General features: G+C 42.3%; 1 protein-coding gene across 3 annotated transcripts; it reads right to left on the bottom strand.

Moving 5' to 3' along the window:
* Positions 1–384: 384 nt before the first annotated feature.
* LOC112224064 (zinc finger protein 281-like) lies at positions 385–25485 on the bottom strand. Of its 3 annotated transcripts, none has more exons than XM_024387356.2 (7): positions 25260–25485; positions 12270–12742; positions 10799–10897; positions 10505–10622; positions 9731–9814; positions 5249–5367; positions 385–4639 (listed from the first exon to the last, which is right to left on the bottom strand). In XM_024387356.2, the coding sequence occupies exons 1-7, from the start codon at positions 25483–25485 to the stop codon at positions 3014–3016; spliced, it is 2745 nt and encodes a 914-aa protein (XP_024243124.1). In that variant the 3' UTR covers positions 385–3013. The 3 variants fall into 3 exon arrangements, with proteins under 3 accessions (XP_024243124.1, XP_024243123.1, XP_024243125.1); XM_024387355.2 differs by having other exon boundaries at positions 9731–9823; XM_024387357.2 differs by having other exon boundaries at positions 9731–9823; positions 25264–25373.
* Positions 25486–26415: the final 930 nt, after the last annotated feature.

Genomic DNA, 26415 nt, shown 5'->3' on the forward strand with positions numbered 1-26415 from the left:
TTTATTAAAGAATATATTAGAAAGATTTGTAATGCTACAATGCCATGCATCAGGGTTCAAATCACGCTAACGTTGATGTTCCTCTTCTTTGGAGAGTGCACTTCTCCCCGTAGACCCCCTGTAAATCAAATCACGCTAACATTGATGTTCCTCTTCTTTGGAGAGTGCACTTCTCCCAGTAGACCCCCTGTAAATCAAATCACGCTAACGTTGATGTTCCTCTTCTTTGGAGAGTGCACTTCTCCCCGTAGACCCCATGTAAATCAAATCTTGCAAAAGATAATTGTGAGTTAATCCAATCACCAAAATTTGAGTTGCCAGGCTTGTGGTTCAAACCATTACAAAATGACAACTGTTGTCAAAGACTTCACTACACCAAAAAAGTCTAGTCGTTTCTTTTTTGTAAAAAAATGTTTATTGGCTTCTCTAATCAGTTTCTAAATGCAGTAACATGTACAGCCCTGTAAATCAGATCACAATGGTCTGGAACTAAAAGGACAGGGATGGGGAAGCATCAGCTACAACATTAGGTGTTGTGGTCGATCAGAAAAAAGGGCCATACAAAATCATCAGATCATGCATATGGGAAGAAACCAAATGAACAAACTTAGTGTTTTTGTACATTTTTGTAAACAATATCCTTCTAGAGATATGAAAACATTTAGGACAAGTAACAACAATAAAAGGATAACATAAGAGAACGTTTCTATGAGGCACCTAGAATGCAACACTGCTTGGTGTGAATGCTTTACAGACAAAAAAAAGATACATTTTGCATTTCAACGAGTCAATTGCTCTTCTATAATTGTAAACACAAGCAGTGTTACATGATTATACAATATGTTTAACCTATACTACAAGTATTTTCACTACATACATAAAACACGTGTTCCTGCTTTCTGAAGCTTCAGTGATGAGGTATATTTAGGTAAATCCTACTGTTTGTTTCTCTCAGCCTCTCGCTCTCTCTTTAAACGCATAGTGTGTGTTTTGGAGTGAAGTGGCCGGCCAGCCAGTCTTTCATTTCCTGAGATCTGAGCAGATGTAGGAAAAGATCAACCCTGGCTGCCAGGATAGAAGTGGCTTGAGCCAAAGAAGACAAAGGCCATTGTTTATTCTCACAATGTTTGAAGGACTGCATTTTGGGGGGGGATTTATAACGTGAAGTTGAGCCTCTATCACCAAGGTTATTTTTCAGTATCAGGCCTGATTTCGTAGGGTGAAGACAGATTGAGGTGCAGTGAATAATTGCACTTTCAAAACATGCAAAACAAAACACTTGCTAGGTTAAAGACATGATCGGGCACTTTGGCGAGTAGCGGGAATCTTTTTTACCTCCAGCTTTGAGCTGGGTGTGTCATTGTGTAGTTCATACATGCATAATATATATGAGCAGAATTACTGTGTCCTCAATTGGCCATGAAATCCCTAGTTTGAGACTTTTCTGGAAGCTGTGAGCTGCCATTTTGCTTACATCTACCCCCACGTTGGACAGCCCCCCGCCCCTAGAAATTTGAGTTTTAGCAAATGAGCTTCAGCCCTTCGCCATTTGAGTGACAGCTAGCAAGACGCACACACACAATAGAGCAAGCAATAATGTGGTGCACATATGTGACACAGGACGCTATTTTCATGGACCACCTTTGGCTTGTGGGCGTTACTTTGAGAAATCCTGGCTAAAAAGTACACTCAAGTACCGGAGAATATCTTTAAGAATAAATAAAGGAAAAATAGTTTGATTTTTGCATCCAGTAGTCTTAGTACATCAGTGGGGGGAGTTCCAGCATAATGTCTGCATCTCTCATAATGGGTAACATACAATTCTAACAACCCCTCCACCTGACCAAACAGTCAAAAAACTAAAGCAACTATACATCTAACTGGCCATGGTCATACCCGTTCAACCCCAGTCTAACCCTCCATACAGAACACCCTCACGCTCTATTCCACCCACCCCTGTTCAATTTTATCCAATAAAAATCACTTGGTTTTGCACATCCTTAATTGAGTCGGGTTGTCTTTCATTTTCAATTACGATTTTGTTTTTCAAAAGTGCTCGTTTGATTTCCATTGCCAAAAAAAAGGGTAACAGCCAGGAGTGGAGGACAAAGCGGTAAAAATGTGTGACAATATAATTGTTGATATGTCGCTAATGGGGCCAGTGTGTTTCCTTGTCATGGGCCACTGAAGGGGGGGGCATTCCAAAGAGGTGCATGGCTAAACAGATATTTCTGTTGAGGCTGGGGTGTGTACACCATGAGTTCTTGAGTATATAAATATCCATGTTCCCATGTCTTTTACATGTGGCCCTTTATGGAGGAAATGTGAGCGGTTGTTTTCACATTGACATAGAAGTACCATAACAAGTAGCGGAAAGGGTTGGATGAGGAAAACTCAACAGGAAGATCCAGTGAAGTTGTTGCAGTCTTTTTGTTCCGCCCTCTTCTTGGCATAAATAGTAACAAAGCTTTGTAGTCTCAAAGTACACCTGTGAAAAGTGTGCCAGTTGCATCTCATAATACAAAGTTATTCTTATTACACAATTTTGCCTTAATTCCTGAGTAACACAATTCTTGTAACAGACAGTATAGAACTGTTTTTTGCCATTTGAATTCTGGGCTTTTCCCTGACACAAGCTTAATTATTATTATTGTAATTCTCATCATTCATTAATACTTTACAGCTGTATGATTATTAAAACAAGGGGTTACAGGTGAAAGAAATAATTAAGTTCATAGCTACCCCCTATTCTTTTGTTTTAAAATTACATACAAATGTAGGTTTAGTTCATATCATAGCAACTACACTAACAAAATAAAGACTAAACACAGATACAAACAAATATCTAAAAATTGCATTTGAGGCCTTAAAGACCTTCCCTGGTAGAGTTCTGGTTATCAACATTTAATGGCAGTGTTTCATTTAAAAAAAATCTCGCTACAAGAAGAAAATGAAGGGTATAGGAACACAAAGAAGAACAAAACCCACAACTAGGTTCACCTATTTTTAACCCTTACCTGAAACTTTGGCTTGTTGCGGTTTTCGATCCTGTACTAACTGGCTCGCTGACATCAGCTAACAAACTGGTAAACCCTGAGAATTCTGACACAGTAGCCCGTATTCGGTGGTCGACCTCGGGCCGGAGGTCAATGCTGTAACCCAGCGGGGTATGGCGGCCCGACTTAAACTGGGAGCCGAAGGCCTGGGCAAAGTTCTCGATCTGGTAGGTAGCCCGCAGGTCCACTTCCTTGGGTGTATCCAGGTCGGCGTAGTTGCCGGAGCCGTTGCTCCTGTTTCCCTTGGCCCCCTGCTCCTTGGTGGCCCCGCCGGCGGCCGTCAGCTCCTGGGGTGTGAGCTGGAACCCATGGGAGTGGTGCTGCTTCTCCAGCTGCTCAGTAAGCTCCTGAGACGGGGTGAGCTGCTGGTGGCTAGCCGCCTCCAGGCCATTGAGGTGGAAGGCCGGCTGGGGCGGGGAGCCTACCAGTATGCCGTAGTGGGACTTAGAGGATGACAACGAAGAAGAGGAGACTGTGGAGCTGGGCAACGGCAAGGAGATGGATGGTGGGTAGCCACATTCCAGCGGGGATGAAGTGTAGACATGCTTGTCAGGGAAGAAGGGCCCTGTGGGGCTGGAGCTGCTAGGGAGCAGAGGGAAGGGCCTGCTGGGACCCAGAGTGGGGAAGGGCCCACTGTGGCTGGTGCGCTCTAGGGCCTGCAGTAGGAATTTGGAGTACTCGCTCATTACCACCTGCTTGTCGCCGCCGTTGGGCGAGTCGTCATCCAACTCTGGGGTGACAGGTGCGGCCGGCTGCAGGTCCACGTGGTGCGAGCCACTGCTGTCTGTGAGGTCAAAGGTTACGTCACTATGGTGGTGGTGCGCGTTGTCTGACTTGTGGCTGTAGTGGTCCAGCAAGCTCTGGAGCACCTCGTCCGGGATGCATGACTTGTCATGGTGCTTGAGGTCCAGGGGCAAGGCATCCAGCATGGCGGGCTCGTTTTGGTGGCCCAGCGAGCCCTGAATCACACTGCTGGACTGGGGCTGGCCCATGTGGAGGGAGGATGCCCCATAGTCGTTGTTGGCCATATGTTGGAGGTAGCGACGCTTCTTCACAAACTGCATGGCGCCGTCGTAGTTGTTGCTGGTGGCTGACTGGGCCTGCTTGGTGGCTGACTGGGCCTGCTTGGCACCCCCACCGGAGGAGCCCTGGAGGAGGCCCAAGGCCTCGAGCCCTGAGCCCACCGCCAGCTCCATGGAGCCCTGCTTCTGAGATAGCAGCTTCTGCTCCCCGTCCTCCACGGAATTGAGGGACTTATTGTTCTTCTTGAAGACCAGCTTGGGTGTGCGGCCCTGCATGATGGGCCCGAGGTCGGAGCACTCCGTGCCGTAGTCCTGCAGGCTTCCCAACGACACGGTGGCAGCCACAGTCTTCTTCCGCTTGCGCTCGATGCCTTCGCCTGCGTTTTTGGACTTGCCCCTCCTGCGTCCAGAGGTGGCGGTAGCATTTCCCTGAGTGAGTGAGTAGCTGCCGTGGCCAATGTCTGCGTCGACCAGCTGCAGCATGCTGGGGTCTAGGCCCTTCTTTAAGGCTTCTCCACAGGTCCGCTTGTGCTTTAGTAACCGGTCTGTCCTCGAGAAAAACTACAGGGTGAACAGGGGGAGATGCACAGTATTTTAAAATATGTTCTAGTCACCCGATTGAGCAGATGGATCAACGACAACAAGATGTCTTTGTCCAGTGTTAGATGCACACAAAGTGCTCTCGAACAAGCGTTACTGTTCCAAACGGCTGTGATAACACATTGCAAGCATCCAACACTGGATTATCCATTATATTTTGAGCAAACAAATAGGCTAGATTGAGACAAACTTCAGTGTGACATCAAGAATTGGCATATTGTCAATCCGACCTGGTTTCAAATACATGGTTATTTTCGTATTTGTACTTTCAAATTCCTATAAATGGCCGAAACCATTTTCAAATACTTATTTCCAAAGACATTATCTGAAATAAGCTTAGGACAAAACAGACCTGGGTTTTAATGCATGGACTATTGACATGAGTATTTTTAAATACATGCCAATATTCAACTACTTGAAATCTATGCCATTTTTCTAAATACTTTATTTTCAGAGACATTTTAAAAGTATTGAAATACCCTAAATCGTATTTGAACACAGGTATTTTGTCAATCAAATATCTGTTTCTGATTTGAGGGTAAATCCTAGCTACCCGTGTGACTAACTGACCTGTTGGCAGGTGTCACACCTGTATGGCTTCTCTCCGCTGTGGGTCCTCTTGTGTCGCTCCATGTGGTACTTCTGGATGAAGCACATGTTACACTGGTCACAGCTGAAGGGCTTCTCTCCTGACAACCGACACAGTTGGAACCAAATTTACTCACTCAAAGCTAGTCCCGAGCGATTAACCGATCTAGATAAATGTTCATTTCTTAGAAACAATTGCCTGACGTTTCAATTATACTAAAAATGGATTATATAAACATTTTAAAAACTCAATCAATCTACACACAATACCCATAATGACAAAGCAAAAACAGGTTACATTTTTTTGTAAATGTATTTAAAAAAAACTTAAAAAATGGAAATACCAGATTTACGTAAGTATTCAGACCCTTTACTCAGTACTTTGTTGAATCACCTTTGGCTGAGATTACAGCCTCAAGGCTACTTGGGTATGACGCTACAAGCTTGGCACACCTGTATTTGGGGAGTTTTTCCCATTCTTCTCTGCAGACCTTCTCAAGCTCTGTCATGATGGATGGGGAGCGTCGCTGCACAGCTACTTTCAGGTCTCTCCAGAGATGTTCGATCGGGGTTCAAGTCTGGGCTCTGGCTGTCACTCAAGGACATTCAGAGACTTGTCCTGAAGACACTCCTGCGTTGTCTTGGCTGTGTGCTAAGGGTTGTCGTCCTGTTGGAAGGTGAACCTTCTCCCAAGTCTGAGGTCCTGAGCAGGTTTACGTCAAGGATCTCTGTACTTTGCGCCGTTCATCTTTGCCTCAATCCGGACTTGTCTCCCAGTCCCTGTCACTGAAAAACATCCCCACAGCATGATGCTTCCACCACCATGCTTTACCATAGGGATGGTGCCATGTTTTTTCCAGACGTGAAGCTTGGCATTGAGAACAGAGAGTTCAATCTTGGTTTATTCAGAACAGAAAATCTTGTTTCTCATGGTCTGAAAGTCTAAGTGCCTTTTGGCAAACTACAAGCGGGCTGTCATGTGCCTTTTACTAAAGAGTTACTGCCATCTGGCCACTCCGCCATAAAGGCCTGATTGGTGGAGTGCTGCAGAGATGGAAGAAAATTCCAGAAGGACAACCATCTCCACAGGAACTCTGGAGAGTGGCTAGAGTTACCATCTATTTCTTGGTCACCTCCCTGACCAAGGCCATTCTCCCCTGATTGTGCAGTTCAGCCGGACAGACAGCTCAAGGAAGAGTCTTGGTGCGTCCAAACTTCTTCAATTTAAGAATGGAGGCCACGGTTGTTGGGTACTTTAAATCCTGCAGAATTGTTTTGGTACCCTTCCCAGATCTGTGCATCAACACAATCCTGTCTCTGAGCCCTAAGGACAATTCCCTCGACCTCATGGCTTGGTTTTCGCGCCGACATGCACTGTCAACTGTGAGACCTTATATAGACAGGTGTGTGCCTATCCAAATCATGTCCAATCAATTGAATATACCACAGTTGGACTCCAATCAAGTTGCAGAAAAATCAAGGATAATCAATGGAAACAGGATGCACGTGAGCTCAATTTCAAGTCTCATAGCAAAGGGTATGAATACTTATGTAAATAAGGTATGTTTATTTAATACATTAGAAAAAAAAAATTAAAACAGTTTTTGCTTTGTCATTATGGGGTATTGTGTAGATATTTAATCAATTCAAATATTGAATAGATTTTAGTATAAGGCTGTAACGTAACAAAATGTGGAAAAAGTTCAGGGGTCTGAATACTTCCCGTAAGCACAGTAAATCACAAATTGAATGCACAAGCTGCATTTTGAATGCCTTCAGGGACCCGCGCCTGCTGTTTCTGGGAAGGGGCCATTGCGGGTCCCCCCACACAATGTATGCATTCATGATGGCAATGTTGAGCATCCCCCAAAACACATACCTCCACCATTTTCTACCTGTCTGTCCACCATTGTAATAGCTCCTCAGTTGGTAAAGCCTAACCATTTTCTACCTGTCCGTCCACCATTGTAATAGCTCCTCAGTTGGTAAAGCCTAACCATTTTCTACCTGTCCGTCCAACATTGTAATAGCTCCTCAGTTGGTAAAGCCTAACCATTTTCTACCTGTCCATCCGACATTGTAATAGCTCCTCAGTTGGTCAAGCCTAACCATTTTCTACCTGTCCGTCCAACATTGTAATAGCTCCTCAGGTGGTCAAGCCTAACCATTATCTACCTGTCCGTCCAACATTGTAATAGCTCCTCAGGTGGTCAAGCATAACCATTTTCTACCTGTCCGTCCGACATTGTAATAGCTCCTCAGGTGTTCTGTTTCAGCTGTTTTTTTTATACCATTTCGCATTGTTTTCCCCCTGTAAGCACATTGCAGTTTCTCAAGAGATAAATCAGATCAAGCCCTATCTGTGCTATGTAGTAGAGAGCTGTAGTTTCAAACAGGCCAATCAATATTCTACATAGTTGAAGGAAATGTGGGAATTCACTACAACGACCATAATCCATTGCGAGCATACTTGTCCGTCCTGCGTGTCTTTTACGCTGGCTCCGTAAAAGAGAGAAGAATGCACGAGAGGGATACAGAGCAGTTGCTTCACGAGTTCTCTACATGAAAATACATTATCCAATTCATATCCTAGAGTGCCACAGGCACTTCATGTTTTTGATTTATCAGACCTGGAAAACCAAGTGTGTTGAATTAGGCAATCACTGAACTGCTCAATTAGCTAAGTAGCTCAGTGTGGTGCCTAGTTGGGACATAATCCTGCAGTATCTGCGGCTCTCCAGTAACAGGGTCACCGATCCCTGATCTAAGATTGATAGTTTGTACTTGTATTCATCAGTCAAAAAAGTATGATTTACTTTCAAGAACTACTAAAATTGGGATTGTCAGACAGCAGCTCTATAGAGATGAGATGTTCTGGAATGAAATAAAGTCATCAACTAAAACAAAATGTAATATGAAACTGAAATATTTTGAAGTAGATTAATAATGAATAAATTCATGGTTAATAGGGTACCAGTCTAAAGTTGACACCTACTCATTCAAGGGTGTCTTTATTTTTTACTATTTTCTACATTGTAGAATAATAGAAGTCATCTTAGCTATGAAATAACACATATGAAATCATGTAGTAACCAAAGAAAATGTTAAATACATTTTATATATTTGAGATTCTTCAAAGTAGACACCCTTTGCACTATAGCATTATCTCAACCAGCTTCACCTGGAATGCTTTTCACTTTTGAAGGAGTTCCCACATATGCTGAGCACTTGTTGGTTGCTTTTCATTCACTCTGTGGTCCAACCCATCCCGAACCATCTCAATTGGGTTGAGGTCGGGTGATTGTGGAGGCCAGGTCATCTGACGCAGCACTCCATCACTCTCCTTCTTGGTCAAATAGCCCTTACACAGCCTGGAAGTGTGTTGGGTCATTGTCATGTTAAAAAACAAAATGCTAGTCCCACTAAACCAAACCAGATGGGATGGCGTATCACTGCAGAATGCTGTGGTAACCATGCTGGTTAAGTGGGCCTTGAATTCTAAATAAATCACTGACCATGTCACCAGAAAATCACCCCCTCACCATCACATCACCTCCCCCATGCTTCACGGAGGGAACCACATATGTGGAGACCATCTATTCACCTACTCTGTGTCTCATAAAGACAGGGTGAAGACAGGGTGGTTGGAACCAAAGATCTCACATTTGAAGTCATCAGACCAAAGGACAGATTTCCACCGGTCTAATATCCATTGCTCGTGTTTCTTGTCCAAAGGAAGTCTCTTATTATTGGTGTCCTTTAGTAGTGTAGTAGTGGTTTCTTTGCAGCAATTTGACCATGAAGGCCTGATTCACGCAGTCTCCTCTGAACAGTTGACGTTGAGATGCGTCTGTTACTTGAACTCTGAAGCATTTATTTGGGCTGCAATTTCTGAGGCTGGTAATTCTAATGAACTTATCCTCTGTAGCAGAGGTAACTCTGGGTCTTCCTTTCCTGTGGCGGTCCTCATGAGAGAACAGTTTCATCATAGCGCTTGATGTTTTCCATGCGTGTTATTTCATAGTTTTGATGTCCGCACTATTATTCTACAATGTAGAAAATTGTAAAAATAAAGAACAACTCTTGAACGAGTAGGTGTCCAAACTTTTGACTGGCACTGTAAGTGATAAGCAACAATGGGGCAGTCACTACCATCATGGGACTTATATGAATTGCTTCATTCTGTATTGTTACAGCATTCAATCCACAATGCAATGTGAATTTCATGTTTAAAAAAAAATCAAAACCAAAATAGAAAACCCATGATTATTTTTTATTTAAACGACCTCAAAAAGCATGAAATGCTCAACTGAAACGTTTTAAAATTGCACACTGGGTTCAATTTCATTTCAATTTGGGAAGTAAACTGAAATTCCAATTTTGCCTCTGAATTTGAGATTAGTTCTTGAATTTAAATGGAATTGACCACAGCTTTGACTGTCATAGGTTAAGGGCAAAACTCACCGCTGTGGATCTTCTCATGCCGCTGCAGCAGATACTTCTGGATAAAGCTCATGTTACACTGACTGCACCGGAAAGGCCTCTCACCTGTGCGATCAGAAATACAATCACCCACTCTCCACATTAATTGACTATCAGTGGGGGAAAGCAGAGGTTAGCTTTACTCAAGAAGGGTGGGGAGTGTCAGTTGATTACATTGGATCATTTGGAGTAACACCGCAGAAGACAATGTTAAGTTAAAGAGTGAAATCCTAAAGGGATGGTTCCCCCAAATTACACATTTAGATTTGTTTCCTTACCTTGAAAGCAATCATAGGACAAAAACAGCAATCCACGCTTTGGTGTCCCGTTTACTAAAACTACAGTGTGAATTGCAGTCTCTCCTTGTCCATAGATCACTTTCAAGGTAAGGACATTTCTATATAAATTTGTAATTTGGCTGAACATTCACTATAAAAGACAAAAAATAACAAGATTTCCCTTTGCGTCAATGGGTCGGACCTCCTGCAAGAAATGAGAGTCATTTACATTACCTCAGCATTTAGAAAATATTCATTGCATCACACAAATGATCACATCCATGCTACTCAAATCAGTGATATTGGGTGCATTCATTTTAGTTCACCTGGTGCCTTGGGTGGGTGAGGATTTCAGTTTAGGACCAATCGATTGATCTACAAAGTACACACTTCACCCACCAGGTGCCACAGTCAAGGAAAAACAAATGCACCAAATGAAGAAAGAATTCTCATGCAAAAATCAATGAAAGCCTCTCACCTGTGTGAATGAGTACATGTCTGCGGAGGTGGTAGGAGCTGCGAAAGGCGGCGCTGCAGTGCTCGCAGATGTGTGGTTTGGAGTTGGGAGACAGGCCATCCCCTTCGCCGTCCAACATCTGTGCAGGTGAGCGACAGAATGAAAGGTCAGAATAATGCAATTGTGCTGAATAACGCAAAACGTGTTGTGTGAGGGGGTTGACACGACTACCGCAAAAGTGAACTGTTGTGCGACATTCTGGTAGCTTTGACTCAAATGAAAATGAATGAACGTTAGAGATGTGTTGGGTTCTACCTTGTGTTCTCCACGTTTTCTTCTGGCTTTACCTTCCCCGTCGCTCTTCCGTCTTCTTCCCAACGACTCTTTTGTCCCTTTCACTGGTCTTCCAGACACCTGAGGACAAGGTGGCCATGTAGACAGATAACATACAGTGTGAATATTCTCAAAGGGAGCTATCGGTCTTCAGAGGGAATCAGGGATTTTTCTGACATGGGTGGGCTGTAAAAAATAAATAAAAATAAAATGTTTTTGCCCAGAAAAGCACTTTATTATAGACAGAAATACTCCTTTTTCATCAGCTGTCTGGGTGGCTGGTCTCAAACGATCCCATAAGCAAAGCAGCCTGGAAGTAGAGGTCCTGAGCTAGCGTGGTTACACATGGTCAGCGGATGTGAGGCCAATTGGACGTACTGCCAAATTCTCAAAAAAGACATTTGAGGCAGCTTATGGTTGAGAAATGAACATTCAATTCTCTGGCAACACCTCTGTTCATCTTTCCCTTAATCCTGACTAGTCCCTGCCACTGAAAAACACCACCAAAGTATGATGCTGCCACCACCATTGCTTCACAATAGGGATGATGGCGATGGTGCAAGGTTTCCTCCAGACGTGAGGCTGCAGAGTTGGTTGTCCTTCTGGAAGGTTCTCCCATCTCCACAGAGGAACTCTGGAGCTCTGTCGGTTTCTTGGTCACCTCCCTGACCAAGGCCCTTCTCCCCTGATTGCTCAGTTTGGCCGGGCGGCCAGCTCTAGGAGGAGTCTTGGTGGTTCCAAACTTTTTCCATTTAAGAATGGAAGCTGTGTTCTTGAGGACCTTCAATGCTGCAGAAATGTTTTGCTACTCTTCCCCAGATCTGTGCCTCGACACAATCCTGTCTTGGAGCTCTACGGACAACACCTTCGACCTCATGGCTTGGTTTTTGCTCTGATATGCACTGTCAACTGTGGGACCTTATGTAGACAGTTGTGTGCCTTTCCAAATCATGTCCTATCAACTGAATTTACCACAGGTGGACTCCAATAAAGTTGTAGAAACATCTCAAGGATGATCATTGGAAACAGGACGTACCTGAGCTCAATTTCGAGTCACATACCAAAGGGTCTGAATACTTGTGTAAATGTAACATGGCAGTTTATTCTTTAAATGTGCTAACATTTCTAAAAAAAAACATGTTTGCTTTGTCATTATGGGGTATTGTGTGTAGAATGAGGTGAAAAAAGGCTGTAATGTAACAAATATACATAAATAAAATAGAGCTCCAAGATGGGCGCCTCTAAAATGTTGTTAGAAATTCAGCCGCGCTGACCGTGCCCATTGCCACACCCACCACCTAAACTCCTTTTTGATACATAAAAAACCCTCAGAGTACCAAAGTGGAAAATATTAAAAAGCATACGTAACCAATCAAAAAACTATATTTATTGACTGGCATTGTAGTTTTTCAGTCAAAAACTACAACGCCCACAACAAACTTGGCTTTCTCACCAGCTCTCCAATTCGGCCGTTACTGAGGTCATGCAGGAGCATGTTCTGATGGTTGTGGTGGTGGCCTCCACCAAACTGCATCTCCAGCATCTCATTTCCCTTCCGCATGCCCCCTCCTCCACCACAGCTGCCACCCAGTCCTCCTCCACCATAGAGGGGCATACGGTAGTCCAGCTCGCTCATCTGCTCCTGTTTGATGCCCATGCCATGGAGGAAGCTGCCGACTTGGGGAGGAGAGTCACGTTCCTTTTTTAGGATAATCTCCTGGGGTTGGTTGCCCACCATGACTGACTGCGAAGCCAGGCGGGTGAAGCTGGTGACAGGCGGCAGGTGGCTAAACATGAGCATACCCGGGGTGAAGTTGGGGTCCATACCCCCGTTGCTTTGCAGAAACTCGTTGCCTAGCTTGTCTTGGATAATACTCATGGCAAGTGCAGGAGGGGAAGCATTAGATGGGGCCAGGTAGGGGTGTCCTTAAAGAGAAGAGAAGATAGGATACAGTTGAAGTCAGAAGTTTACATACAAGTGTATGTTGGAGTCATTAAAACTTGTTTTTCAACCACTCCACAAATTACTTGTTAACAAACTATAGTGTTAGCAAGTCGGTTAGGACATCTACACTGTGCATGACACAAGTCATTTTTCCAACAATTGTTTACAGATGATTTCACTTGTAATTCACTGCATCACAATTCCAGTGGTTCAGAAGTTTACATACACTAAATTGACTGTGCCTTTAAACAGCTTGGGAAGTTCCAGAAAATGAACATGGTCACGTTCATCTGTACAAACAATAGTACGTAAGAATAAACACCATGGGACCACGCAGCCGTCATACCGTTCAGGAAGGAGACGCGTTCTGTCTCCTAGAGATGAACATACTTGGGAAAGTGCAAATCCATCCATGAATTGCAGCAAAGGACCTTGTGAAGATGCTGGAGGAAACAGGTACAAATATATCTAAGTCCACAACAAAACGAGTCCTATATCGACATAACCTGAAAGGCCGCTCAGCAAGGAAGAAGCCACTGCTCCAAAACTGCAAAAAAAAGCCAAACTACGGTTTGCAACTGCACATGGGGACAAATGTTTGGAGGAAAAAGGGAGAGGCTTGTAAGCCGAAGAACTCCATCCCAACCGTGAAGCACGGGGGTGGCAGCATCATGTTGTGGGGGTGCTTTGCTGCATGAGGGACTGGTGCACTTCACAAAATAGATGGCATCACGAGGAAAGGAAAATTATGTGGATATATTGAAGCAACATCTCAAGACATCAGTCAGGAAGTTAAAGCTTGGTCGCAAATGGGTCTTCCAAATGGACAGTGACCCCAAGCATACTTCCAAAGTTGTGGCAAAATGGCTTAAGGACAACAAAGCCAAGGTATTGGAGTGGCCATCACAAAGCCCTGACCTTAATCCTTTAGAAAATTTGTAGGCAGAACTGAAAAAGCGTGTGCGAGCAAGGAGGCCTACAAACCCGACTCGGTTACACCAGCTCTGTCAGGAGGAATGGCCCAAAATTCACCCAACTTATTGTGGGAAGCTGCTTGTGGAAGGCTACCCAAAATGTTTGACCCAAGTTAAACAATTTAAAGGCAATGCTACCAAATACTAATTGTGTGTGTGTGTGTGTGTGTGTATAAACTTCTAACCCACTGGGAAGGCAATTTAAGAAATAAAAGCTGAAATTAATAACACTATTATTCTGACATTTCACATTCTTAAAACAAAGTGGTGATCCTAACCGACCTAAGACAGGGAATCTTTACTCAGATTAAATGTCAGGAATTGTGAAAAACTTAGTTTAAATGTATTTGGCTAAGGTGTAGGTAAACTTCAACTGTACCAGGCCATGCATAGATCCACGTTATGGAAACATCTTGAGTGAGATAATACAGTACCGGTCAAGTTTGGACACACTGACTCATTCAAGGGTTGTTCTTTATTTTACTATTTTCTACATTGCAGAATAATAGTGAAGACATCAACACTATGAAATAACCAAGTAGTAACAAAAAAAAGTGTTGAATCAATATATTTTATATTTGAAATTCTTCAAGTAACCACCCTTTGCCTTGTTGACACCTGTGCACACTCTTGGCATTCTATTTGTTTAACATTTATTTGGTTGGTACATGTTCCCATACATGTTACTTCATAGTTCTGATGTCTTCACTATTATTCTACAAAAATGTAGATGTTAAATTTGCTGAAAATAAACACAGTTGACAGTGAGAGAACATTTCTTTTTTTGCTACGTTTATTAGATGAGTTGTTTTCTCCTGCGGCTATTTGCAGGAGAGAAAGAATCTAACAAAACAGGACAGTTATACTGAGGAGGATATCGGCTGCAAGTATTGGTTTAACCCTGACCATAGGGCTAGACTGGCCCCAGGGGAATGTGGTCAGTGTGCTTACAGTCATCCATTAATTACTTGGGTTTCGCCTATCATCTGGAACACGATGCTTGAGTAATTCTTATTTCTATGGAGTGAGGCTATGAAATAGTGTCTGGGTTTGATTATCAAGCAAAACCTGTGTGTTGTGGTTCCTTTTAAGACCTTTTAACACCCTGCTTCTCAAATCAAATCGTATTCGTCACAAGGGCCGAATACAACATGGGTAGACTTTACCGTGAAATGCTTGATTATTGTTTTAGCAATTTGAAGCAAATATAATTGGCTAATGTTCCATGTAGCATAGCCCACATTGCCAAATGCCTGGCAGCTATGGCTAAATAATGATTAGGTTATTAACCACTGACTAAATGGCAAATATTTAAAGAGGGACACATTTAGACTAAATTGCCCACTGCTATCGTGCAAAGTGCAGGGGGAGCGACCTACGTTAATCATGTCACATAAGGTTACCACAGCAGCGGCGTGAAATCAAGGCCATTACTAGCCGTGCTACATATCGCATCGGGTCAACAAAGATTGAAGAAACAACTTTATTTTTTATTATTTAACTAGGCAAGTCTGTTAAGAACAAATTCTTATTTACAATGACAGCCTAGGAACAGTGAGTTTAACTGCCTTGTTCAGAGGCAGAACACATTTTTACATTGTCAGCTCGAGGATTCAATCTAGCAACCTTTCAGTTACTGGCCCAATGCTCTAACCACTAGGCTACCTGCTGCCCTACTTCAGTAAGCTACGGCAAAGCTTAACTTCTTGACTCCACCAATAATGGAACAAGCAGCTGTGGCCAATAACCGATCCTCCTACTAGGCCTATCATAAACGCTTTAAGACAAATTAAAGTTTTGAACGGTAGCCCATTTCCCAAATGTTCTAATAGTCTACGAAGGTACGGTTGTCCTAAAGCTGCCGTTTTGTAAAAGAACAAGAATGAAAGCCGGAGTCTATAGGCTACTCTCAATAACAGCTTTATGCGAGATGTAACAAACAAAAGCCTATTAAGAGAGGAGGATTACCATCCAGATCTGAAGAATGTAGATTTTGCTTCTATCCAGCCCATGATTTATAACCAAACTCACTACGGTAAGCCGGCCCGTTCCTCATCAGTTGAGTGTCACTTTGTGCCATCATATGCGCGAGACACAGACACACCTGTTCCATCATGAATCTCCACCAGAAATTAATATAAGGCCTGCACTTTGGCTTTCAACAACCTTGTTTCATGTTTGGTCCAGTTGTAGCATGTGATTTCACACTTTAGCACAATGGTGATTTGTGTGGAGTTTTGTACAACAATTGGGGGACTTGGCCAATACCAAGGTATATCACAGTTTAGAGTACATAATCATTATAGGCGATGTCAACCGTTGTCCTAACCCTGTACTGTCCAAACTTGTGAACCCAACAGTGGACGGTGACTAGGATTTCGCCATTGCAGCCAATTCTATTGCAGATTGTTTTCAGAGACTAAATAATTCATCAACTAAACTGATATCAGTAAAAACAATATTTAATGGATAGGTCTACATGTTACTTCTTAACTTTCATTATCCTCCTTTGCAGTGCTTAATTTGTAAATTGGGAGGTGCTGGAACAAAAAGTGAGCCCAAGAGGGGATGACCTGGGGGGCTCTGAGGTAGTGGAATGTGTTACTTTAAAACAAAATAAATCTTGCATGAATTATCATCACTTTTGAATAGAGCAGTAGAGGAGCTTGTAGAAGTTGCGCGCATGGGGGAGCGGAATTTATTTTGCCTTTAATAAATGGATTGCATGCGATTCTACATAGTTTTAGATGACTGGAGACTGTCAGAAACCTAACAATAACTCACAAATGATCAAAATGACAGGCTACTGTGACAAACTGAAAATTTGAAATTTCAATAAAAATTTCAATAAAAATGACCTCGTCTTGAATCCATCAATAGCCTAGGCCTAAGTGTGAGGAAACACACATTGTACAATATGAGGAGGAAATTATAGTCCTAAAAAAAGCTTTCCAGCTTCACTGACTGATGAGCAGACCGGTGACGGCCGATGTGCTCGTGCCAAAAACTATCCTAAAGTAAAACAATGCTGTTCGCTCAATAGGATTGTTTATTTTTTTACCCTTATTTGACCAGGTAGGTTGACAGAAATGACCTGGGGAATAGCTACAGGGGAGAGGGGGATGAATGAGCCAAATTGGAAGCTGGGGATGATTAGGTGGCCATGATGGTGTGATGGCAACATCTGGAATTTAGCCAGGACACCGGGGTTAATACCCCAACTCTTACAATAAGAGCAATGGGATCTTTAGTGACCAGGACAGCCATTTAACGTCCCATCCAAAAGACGACACCTTACATGGGGCAATGTTCCCAAACTCTTCCCTGGGGCATTAGGTTACATGTTTTTTTACCAGAAGAAAGAGTGCCTCCTACTGGCCCTCCAACACCACTTCCAGCAGCATCTGGTCTCCCAACCAGGATCAACCCTGCTTAGCTTCAGAGGCAAACCAGCAGTGGAATGCAGGGTAGTATGCTGTCGGCCACTGACAGATTAGTCCTCTTTTCAACAGGATCCATTTGCTGTCCATTCAGGTTATCCCGCAATTGCATGTCAAATATTGCGAAAGGACCCTTTTGGATGCATACTGTTCTCTGACAGATTTGCCTCGTGTTCCCGACTGTAGGCATGCCTTGTGATTTGGCTACACACAATCCACAGGTAGGCTATTTAAAATAAAAACAGCTATTGATCCTCTTTTGCTGAATTCTAGGCCTACACCTGGTGTAGTATTCAGATTTATTTTTGAACAGACAGCAGTAATTCTATAACTTTGGAAAATGTATTTCAATTGATCAGGGGTGCTGTAGCACCTCCAGCACCCTTCCATGGATTTGATCCTATATGGAAATAAATGATGAAGTGTAACACTGGAGATGAGTTGCAGGTCCACGTCTATCAGAGCAGAAAGAGAACATAAAGTTAATCTCATTCTAGTTCTGTGAGAGATACAGGCGTGCTTCTCTCTCACCAAAGCAATGGCCAAGCGTTGGTCTATATAAGCAGTGTGAAGTACTTAAGTAAAAAATACTTGAAAGTACTACTTAAGTAGTTTGTGTATCTGTACTTACTATTTATATTTGACTATATTCTGAAGGAAAATGTTATACTTTTTACTCCATACATTTTCCCTTACACACAAAAGTACCCATTACATTTTGAAAGCTTAGCAGAACAGGAAAATTGTCTAATTTACACACTTAACATCCCCACTGCCTCTGATCTGGCAGACTCACTAACACAAATGCTTAGTTTGTGAATTACCCCTGGCTAACAGTAAATAAAAATCTGTCTGGTTTCTTAATATAAAAGGAATTTGAAATGCATTTCTATTTTTATTTTGACTAGGGTTGCAAAGGGTAGGAAACTTCCACAAATTTTCTATGGGAAGTTAAGCCTGGGAATTTTGCTTAAATTCAGTTTTATTTTTTATTTTTAAGTTAGCTTATAACAGTGAACCTTTTTTTGTGAGATACACAAGGCAATTCTAGATCTTATGGCATATTTTGGTTAAACTATCCCTAATTCAATGGAATTGAAACCCTCTGCATACACAGTGCATTCTTCCATCACATGTACAGCTGATTCTCAAGATCTTGCACACCAATGAGATGCTATTGAGCCCACACTATTACACTGTCTGAGCCAAGGACCACATGCTTTCTGGTAAGTTTTGATTACAATAATGGGTGGGGTGAAAATATTTTATATGACATACATGATTTGTTGTTAACTAGTAAATAGTAGCCCACAGCAGTGTTTAAGTCATTCTAACGTAACAATTTCTGCTAGTTAGTTTTTGGTACCATGTGGGTTTTAGCTTGCTTGAGCCTGCTAACTGAGGGGTTTTGTTTCATTTTAAAACATGTATCTTACAAAGGAGTTGTTTAATCTAACTGCTTAACTATTTATCTGGACATGGAATTGTAGTTTTTTTTACTCATTTTTTTCTATCTTTACAGGAAAATGCCACGTGCACACTTGTGTAGAGACATGTTATTGCAGCTAATGTAGAAGGAAGAGCTGTGTACATATGCAAATACTGTGCCAAGTCATATGTGAAGAATGCAACAAAGATGCAGAATCACCTGGCCAAGTACATAAAGTTCCCTCAGCTCTCACAACAAGCAACCTCTGACAAAAGTCCCTCTACTTCTACTCAAGGTGAAAATGTGGAATCAGACACCTTATCGATAGCAACAGCTCATGGACCTCCTGGAATCAGAAGTTTTTTTGACTCAATGGAGGAACGTTGTCAGAGAAACTACATCAGCGCCACCCCTCAGTATTCTACAAGAGCACAGACAAGGGACAACAGACAAACCGGTCTACATTGCAGATGATTTGAAGGCAGTCAATGCTGCGAACATGAAGGCTGCTTGGTGTAAAGTGGAGGAGTCCTACCCTCACATCACACCCATTGGCTGTGCTTCTCAAGCATTGAATCTGCTTCTTGAGGAAATCATGGCACTGAAAACAATGCATACACTCTACAAGAGAGCCAAGGAAATAGTTAGGTATGTGAAGGGTCATGTTATAGCAGCAATCTACCTCACCAAGCAAAGTGAGAAGAATAAGAGCACCACATTGAAGCTGCCCAGCAACACCCCCTGGGGTGGTGTTGTCATGTTTGACATTCTCCTGGAGGTGCAGGAGTCTCCAAGAAATGGCCACATCAGTCTGCTTACATGGACAGCCCCATCAAGAGGATCCTCCTGGATGATGTATTTTGGGAGCGAAAGGTATGCAGCCTGAAACCTATAGCAGTAGCCATAGCACAGATGGAGGGAGACAATGCCATCCTTTCTGATGTTCAGACTGCTTGCAGACCTAAGAGAAGATACCCATACTGCCCTGCCCACTTCACTGTTTCTCCCAGCAGAGGAAACTGCAGCTCTGAAATACATCAAAAAGCGTGAGGACTTCTGCCTGAAGCTCATACACGCCGCAGCGTACATGTTGGACCCCAGGTATGCTGGCAAGAGCATCCCGTCTGGCGCAGGGATCAACAAGGCCTATGGTGTCATCACTACCGTGTCTCGCCACCTTGGCCTGGATGAGGGCAAGGTTCTTGGCAGTCTGGCGAAGTACACTTCCAAGCAAGGGCTTTGGGATGGAGATGCAATTTGGCAGTCGTGCCAACATCTCATCAGCCACCTAGTGGAAGGGACTTTGTGGATCGGAGGCTATTTCCCGTTGCCTCCATCATCATCCAAATCCCACCAACATCAGCCGCCTCAGAGCGCAACTGGTCCTTGTTTGGGAACACACACACACACACACAAAAGCACGCAACAGGCTGACCAACACAAGGGTTGAAAAATTGGTGTCCATCCGGGCGAATTTGAGCCTGACAACGAGCCATCCTCAACAAGATCGGCAAGTGACTGAAGATGAGGCCTCAGAGTCCGATGTTCAAGAGGTGGACTTTGAGGAGGTCCAGGGAGATGACATGGAAGCCCGAGAGGAAGACACCCAAAGCTTTAGTTTCTAGACCATCATTTAACAGACATGTTGAAAACATTTTAGGTAGATGCGATGGATCATTGGGGATCATTCAATAAACCCTTTTTGTTGTTCAGTGAAATCATCCCATGTTTAGAGTCAACTAGTTTAATCCGTAACCAATTATAAATAAATAAATATATATATATATATATATATATATATAGGAAGGATTTAATCATTTGCAATTATGTCTGCTTTTAATAAGGTAAAAGGATTATGATTCTGTCTCCATATGATATGGTAAATATATTTAATGCAAAAAACATCTACATTTAAATACTAATAATATTAGCATATATTCCTGTTAATTCCCATGGAAAGAGTCCACCTCTAAATATTCCCCAAAATGTGCAACCCTAATTTTGACACTTAATTATTTTAACAATGACATTTACTTTTAGTACTTAAGTATGAACCAAATACTTTTAGACTTTTGCTGAAGTTGCATTTTACTGGGTGACCTTCACTTCAGTTATTTTCTATTAAGGCATCTTAAGTTTACTCAAGTATGAAAATTGGGTACTTTTTCCACAACTGCTTTTAAGCTACACCCAAGCCATGGGCTAAACCCAGGCCAGCCCAACACAAATTAATGGCCATCACTAGTTGGCTACCACCCGGTTACTCAACCCTGCACATTTGAGGCTGCTGCCCTATAAAATACATAGACATGGAATCACAGGTCACTTAAATAATGTTTGCATACTGCTTTACTCATCTCATATGTATATCCTGTATTCTATTCTACTGTATTTTAGTCAATGACCCTCACATTGCTCGTCCTAATATTGATATGTTTCTTTAGTCCATACTTTTACTTTCAGATGTGTGTGCATTGTTAAATACCACTGCACTGTTGGAGCTAGGAACACAAGCACTTTGCTACCCGCAATAACACCCGCTAAATATGTGTATGTGACAAAACATGTTATTTGATAATATCAGGCACATTTTCAAGTTACATTTTTAGGGGGCAGGATAATTACATAAGAGTCTACTTGAATTAACACAAGCAAGCCTTCATGACCTGGCCTCTGTACATTTGTATAGAATCAGCTTGATTTTATTTAACCAGGCAAATCAGTTAAGAACAAATTCTTAATTACAATGACGGCCTACTCCGGCCAAACATGGACGACACTTGGCCAATTGCGCGCCGCCCTATGGGACTCCCAATCACGGCCAGATGTGATACAGCCTGATTTCGAACCAGGGACTGTAGTGTTGCCTCTTGCACTGAGATGCCGTGCCTAAGACCGTTACGCCACTTGATCCCCTCTGTCGAAGACGCTTCTTTTTTGATATGTTCAGTGGTATGGGTAACAAATACACCCCCATAAAGAGAATTTGCCACCAATGCTCCTTATAGGAGACATCACTGCACTCCATACTACTACACTCTGTATACCCGTCACAAGACCCACTGGTTGATGCTTATTTATAAAACCCTCTTAGGCCTCACCCCATCTGAGATATGTACTGCAGCCCTCATCCTCCACATACAACACTTGTTCTGCCAGTCACATTCTGTTAAAGGTCCCCAAAGCACACACGTAACTTCTCTTTTCAGTTTGCTGCAGATAGCGACTGGAACAAGCTGTAAAAAACACTCAAACTGAACAGTTTTATCTCAATCTCTTCATTCAAAGACTCAATCATGGACACTGACAGCTGCTTTGCGTGGTGTATTGTTGTCTCTACCTTCTTGCCCTTTGTGCTGTTTTCTGAGCCCAATAACATTTGTACCATGTTTTGTGCTGCTGCCATGTTGTGTTGCTGTCGTGCTATTTTGTTGTCTTAGGTCTCTCTTGTCATGAGTGTTTGGTCCGATTTTTTTTATTTTTTAAATCCGAGCCCCCATCCCTGCAGGAGGCCTTTTGGTAGGACATCTTTGTAAATAAGAATTTGTTCAAACTGACTTGCCTAGTTAAATAAAGTTTAAATCAAAATTTAAAAAAGATTGCAATTTAAAAATTATAATAAAAGCAAACAGTGAAATACATTTGTCACAAGCGGTAGGCCTACCGAATCGTGGCAATTGAGTTTCGGAACGAAACAGTCCGAAACTGAAAGGTGTCAGATCCTGTTCCTGCTCAAATTAAGCACTACTCCCTCACGAGGGAGAGAAATGAGAAAACATCTTCAGTGTGTGTTTTTATTGCAATGGAATTTCAAGGCAATGTTCCTTAAACTTACAGAGGGCAGGACAATTTCTCCAAAACTAAATCTTTGTTGATATTAGTTGGCAGCGGTCTTAAATTCCACATTATTATGGCTTGATGTATTTTTAATACCTTAAAGACTTTTTCTGCTAAATGTTGTTTTCTAAAACTCCTTTTCCATCTCTTTGACCCAAAATGAAACCCTTTGCTTAGTCCTAATTTTTTAGGATGGCCTTAACTTCTCAAAAACGGACTCTTAAGTTCATAGGAGCATGTCAAATGAAAGCTCACGTTGGTGCTCATCGGTCCTTTTACATGGAAATGCCCAACTGCTTATTATGATTGCTAAAAACAGCACAATCTAAACAAATAGCCAAAACACATGTAAATATTGGACTTTAAATTGAGCCTTCCTATATTATACTTATGCTAAAAGGTTTATATTGTACTGAGCCATTTACTTTATTCGTATTCTTATTTTTTCTTATTGTTGTTGCAGGGTTGAGAATGAACCTGCAAATAAGCATTTCGTTTGGACGTGTATACAAAATAACGTTACATCTGTCTCAAACCACATTGTGCTCGCCTATTACCAATTAGACATCACCATAGCATTAGGCCCATGTGGAATAGTGTGTGCCATTTCACCAGCGTAAGACAAAGTTGCATTTTGTATCATATACAGCTTGGATTGTAGCCAAACAAAAAACTGTGCTGCAATGTCAAATTTGCAATGGTATATTCTCATTCAAATGACACTAAGTGACAATTACTTCACATCCCCTGTAATAAAGTTGAACACCATGAATTTGCTGCCCTTGGAAAAGTGAGTATACAAATAAAGAACCATTGGAAGGCTGGACACATTTCATTTTTAATAATGCTTTTTTTCTGATTAAAAAAAAGCATTGTATTTGCCGTGGAGCCCAGTTTCATAATATTACCATATGTCCCAGCTGGTTGCCGTAGTTTTGAAGTAATCACGAAAAAAACAGACCTTGTTTTAGGGCATTTTTCACACTGCCAGCTCATATTAGTTCTATTGAGCAGCGTGGCACCAACTCGCCTTCCAAACGTTCTATTCCCAGCCCATTGTTCCACGTCACAATGCCTGCTATTGTTGGCAATGAGACCTGCTCGTGTTGTTTGTAGGTAAAATGTTAACCAATTTACTTATGGAACTCTGAGGTCGTCCCATTGTTTCCTATAGGGAAATATAGGTATGCCTGTCTATTTCGCCAAATATCTCACAATGTGTGTATTTAGAGTTTTAAAATTGACACCATTTTAATGAGAATCTCCCCTGTCTAATTATGTAAGGCTGGGCAGTGTATTCCATTGTCATCAAACGCTAGCCATGAAATTTATTTTGCCCTCGGAACGCTGAACTCAGCCCATTGTCTACCTATAGAGGCATGCTGTTATATTTCGCCAAATATTTCGCAATGTGCAAATGTATATTTTTTTAAGTTGGACACCAACTTTTAATCCTGAGAATATCCTCTTTCTAATTATGTAAGGCTGGGCAGTGTAGTCCTTTGTCATCAAACGCTAGACCAGAAAGTCAGAAGTTGCCATTTGTTTCCTGCTTCCTCTTTATGCAGACATAAGCACACTTGGCACCATTGAGGTGGGGATGTTAACTTTCTACACGAGTTGTTATTTTTCCGTTTCGTCCTAAGAACATATTGTAATGGTAAAATACAGGGATACATCTTTGGGTGCCATTAAGGCTCAATTGAACCGTAAGCATCACTCCAGGTAACAGGCTCTGCGGAGGTAATTTGCTATGGGATCGGGCTAGTGTTCCAGCTCAGACAACCTTCTGACATGTCCAGCCTTGGGTGAATTTAGACTCCTATTGTCCGGCCTACCATCGGCTGAAATCGCTACCTGCTAAATTGTACACCAAATTACACGGGTCCACTAGACTAAAGCACACCATATTTTATAACGGATTTAGCCAGAATTTTGTCTAACGTCGTTGGGGTAAAACTGCTGGCCGGATGACAATTCCAGATGGCTCAGGCACAATATTTTGTAGTCTCGCCGACCACAATTTGACGGTGAGCGGATGGGCTTTTGTGATGCATAGCCAGCAGCTAGCTAGCACGCTACAAATAGCGTCAGCTGTCCTGGTCAACTGTTGATACAAAGCACGCTTCTGTCACAAATACAATACTATCGAAACACAGATGACAACAAACCGGCTCACATCATGACAATAGATACCAAAAGGCAACAGCTCAATCAATAATGGGTTATCCTAATTCGCCATATCAAACCATTGTATAAAACTCAGGGAGCTAGTAGCTTGCTAGTCTCATGCTGGCAAAACATTAGCCAGGGATTCAAAGTTACCGCTCGCACGACCTAATTTGTCCGAAGGAAATGTGTTATTAAAACCTTAACGCCAGCTAGTTACCGGTATAATAGCAGCACGTTTTATTTGCCCGTCTATGAAGGAAGCTTGGCTGTCCTTGGCTGGGACGACGTTGGTGAAATAAAGTCGGACTAACAAACGCTTCATAGTGGTCTTTGGCGCTCGACCCTATTTATCGAGAGTGTTAACACCAACTCAGTACACCCAGCTCTAATTATAGCCTTCTTCAAGGCTTGCGGTGCACGTTAACTTTAGATCACATACTGTAAATAGTACGGGTGAGCCAAGTTTCTGCTAACGAGCTAGCCGACTGAAAGCCCACATTCTGGCCCATGCAACAGAGAAACAATGATGCTCGACTGAGTCTCTCTCGCATGCTGAAGCGATTTTCCTCTGACATTTCCACCGCGTATAACTTCACACATTTAAACAAATACTCAGAAATAAAGGTACATTTCAGTAAATATTTACCTACACATGACCGCGACTGGCTAGAAATGTTGGTATTTTCTTCTCTTGTTCGTTTCTTTGAGGTGTTACAGACAAAACATTGTCGTCTTGCGGCCGATGCTTTCTTCCATCTTGTCCAGGCGCGGGGAATTGTGGGTCTAGCGGACGGGTCGTGAGAGGAGAGAGCTGCTGCAGTATGACTAGATATGGCTAGTGTCACCAAAGGTCGCCTGACAAACTTTTCCATTGTCAGGGCAATATTGTTGACTGGAATATTGTCCACTATATTCCGTTTTATTGTGTTTCACTTTTAATTCTCTCAGGGCAATCATCATTGCACATGCAGTTCGCCTTCTGGTGATAGAAGTCACAAAATTGTTTCATTTTGTGAATTAATTAGTTGATTTATGAATTGTACTTTCACAAGGGCAGTCTTTTTTGGCATCGTATTATTCTTTGAAATTAATGTGATGATAGGCTAGGTCTCTCTGTCACACACAAAGATCTAGCTTAACCTTTAAAAAAAAAATATATATATATATATATATATATATATATATATATATAATGTAATCTGTATTTAACTAGGCCAGTCAGTTAAGAACAAATTCTTGTTCACAATGACGCCTACCAAAAGGCATCCTGCGGGGACGGAGGATAAGAAAATAAAAAAAATATAAAAAAATATGTATATACTGCTCAAAAAAATAAAGGGAACACTTAAACACAATGTAACTCCAAGTCAATCACACTTCTGTGAAATCAAACTGTCCACTTAGGAAGCAACACTGATTGACAATAAATTGCACATGCTGTTGTGCAAATGGAATAGACAACAGATGGAAATTATAGGCAATTATAGCAAGACACCCCCAATAAAGGAGTGGTTCTGCAGGTGATGACCACAGACCACTTCTCAGTTCCTATGCTTCCTGGCTGATGTTTTGGTCACTTTTGGATGCTGGCGGTGCTTTCACTCTAGTGGTAGCATGAGACGGAGTCGACAACCCACACAAGTGGCTCAGGTAGTGTAGCTCATCCTGGATGGCACATCAATGCGAGCTGTGACAAGAAGGTTTGCTGTGTTTGTCAGTGTAGTGTCCAGAGCATGGAGGCGCTACCAGGAGACAGGCCAGTACATCAGGAGACATGGAGGAGGCCGTAGGAGGGCAACAAC

Source organism: Oncorhynchus tshawytscha, linkage group LG25 (genome assembly GCF_018296145.1).
Source record: "Oncorhynchus tshawytscha isolate Ot180627B linkage group LG25, Otsh_v2.0, whole genome shotgun sequence".
NCBI classification, from domain to species: Eukaryota; Metazoa; Chordata; class Actinopteri; order Salmoniformes; family Salmonidae; genus Oncorhynchus; species Oncorhynchus tshawytscha.

What these genes read in the sequence shown, in the direction of transcription:
- LOC112224064 (XM_024387355.2), bottom strand. Translation starts at nt 25,485, where the DNA reads ATGGAAAAGTTTGTCAGGCGACCTTTGGTGACACTAGCCATATCTAGT. An exon ending in CCAGTCGCGGTCATGTGTAG is followed by an intron (nt 12,743 to 25,259) that starts GTAAATATTTAC and finishes CTTCTCTTTAAG; the next exon opens with GACACCCCTACCTGGCCCCA. An exon ending in GGTGTGACACCTGCCAACAG is followed by an intron (nt 4,640 to 5,248) that starts GTCAGTTAGTCA and finishes TTCACCCTGTAG; the next exon opens with TTTTTCTCGAGGACAGACCG.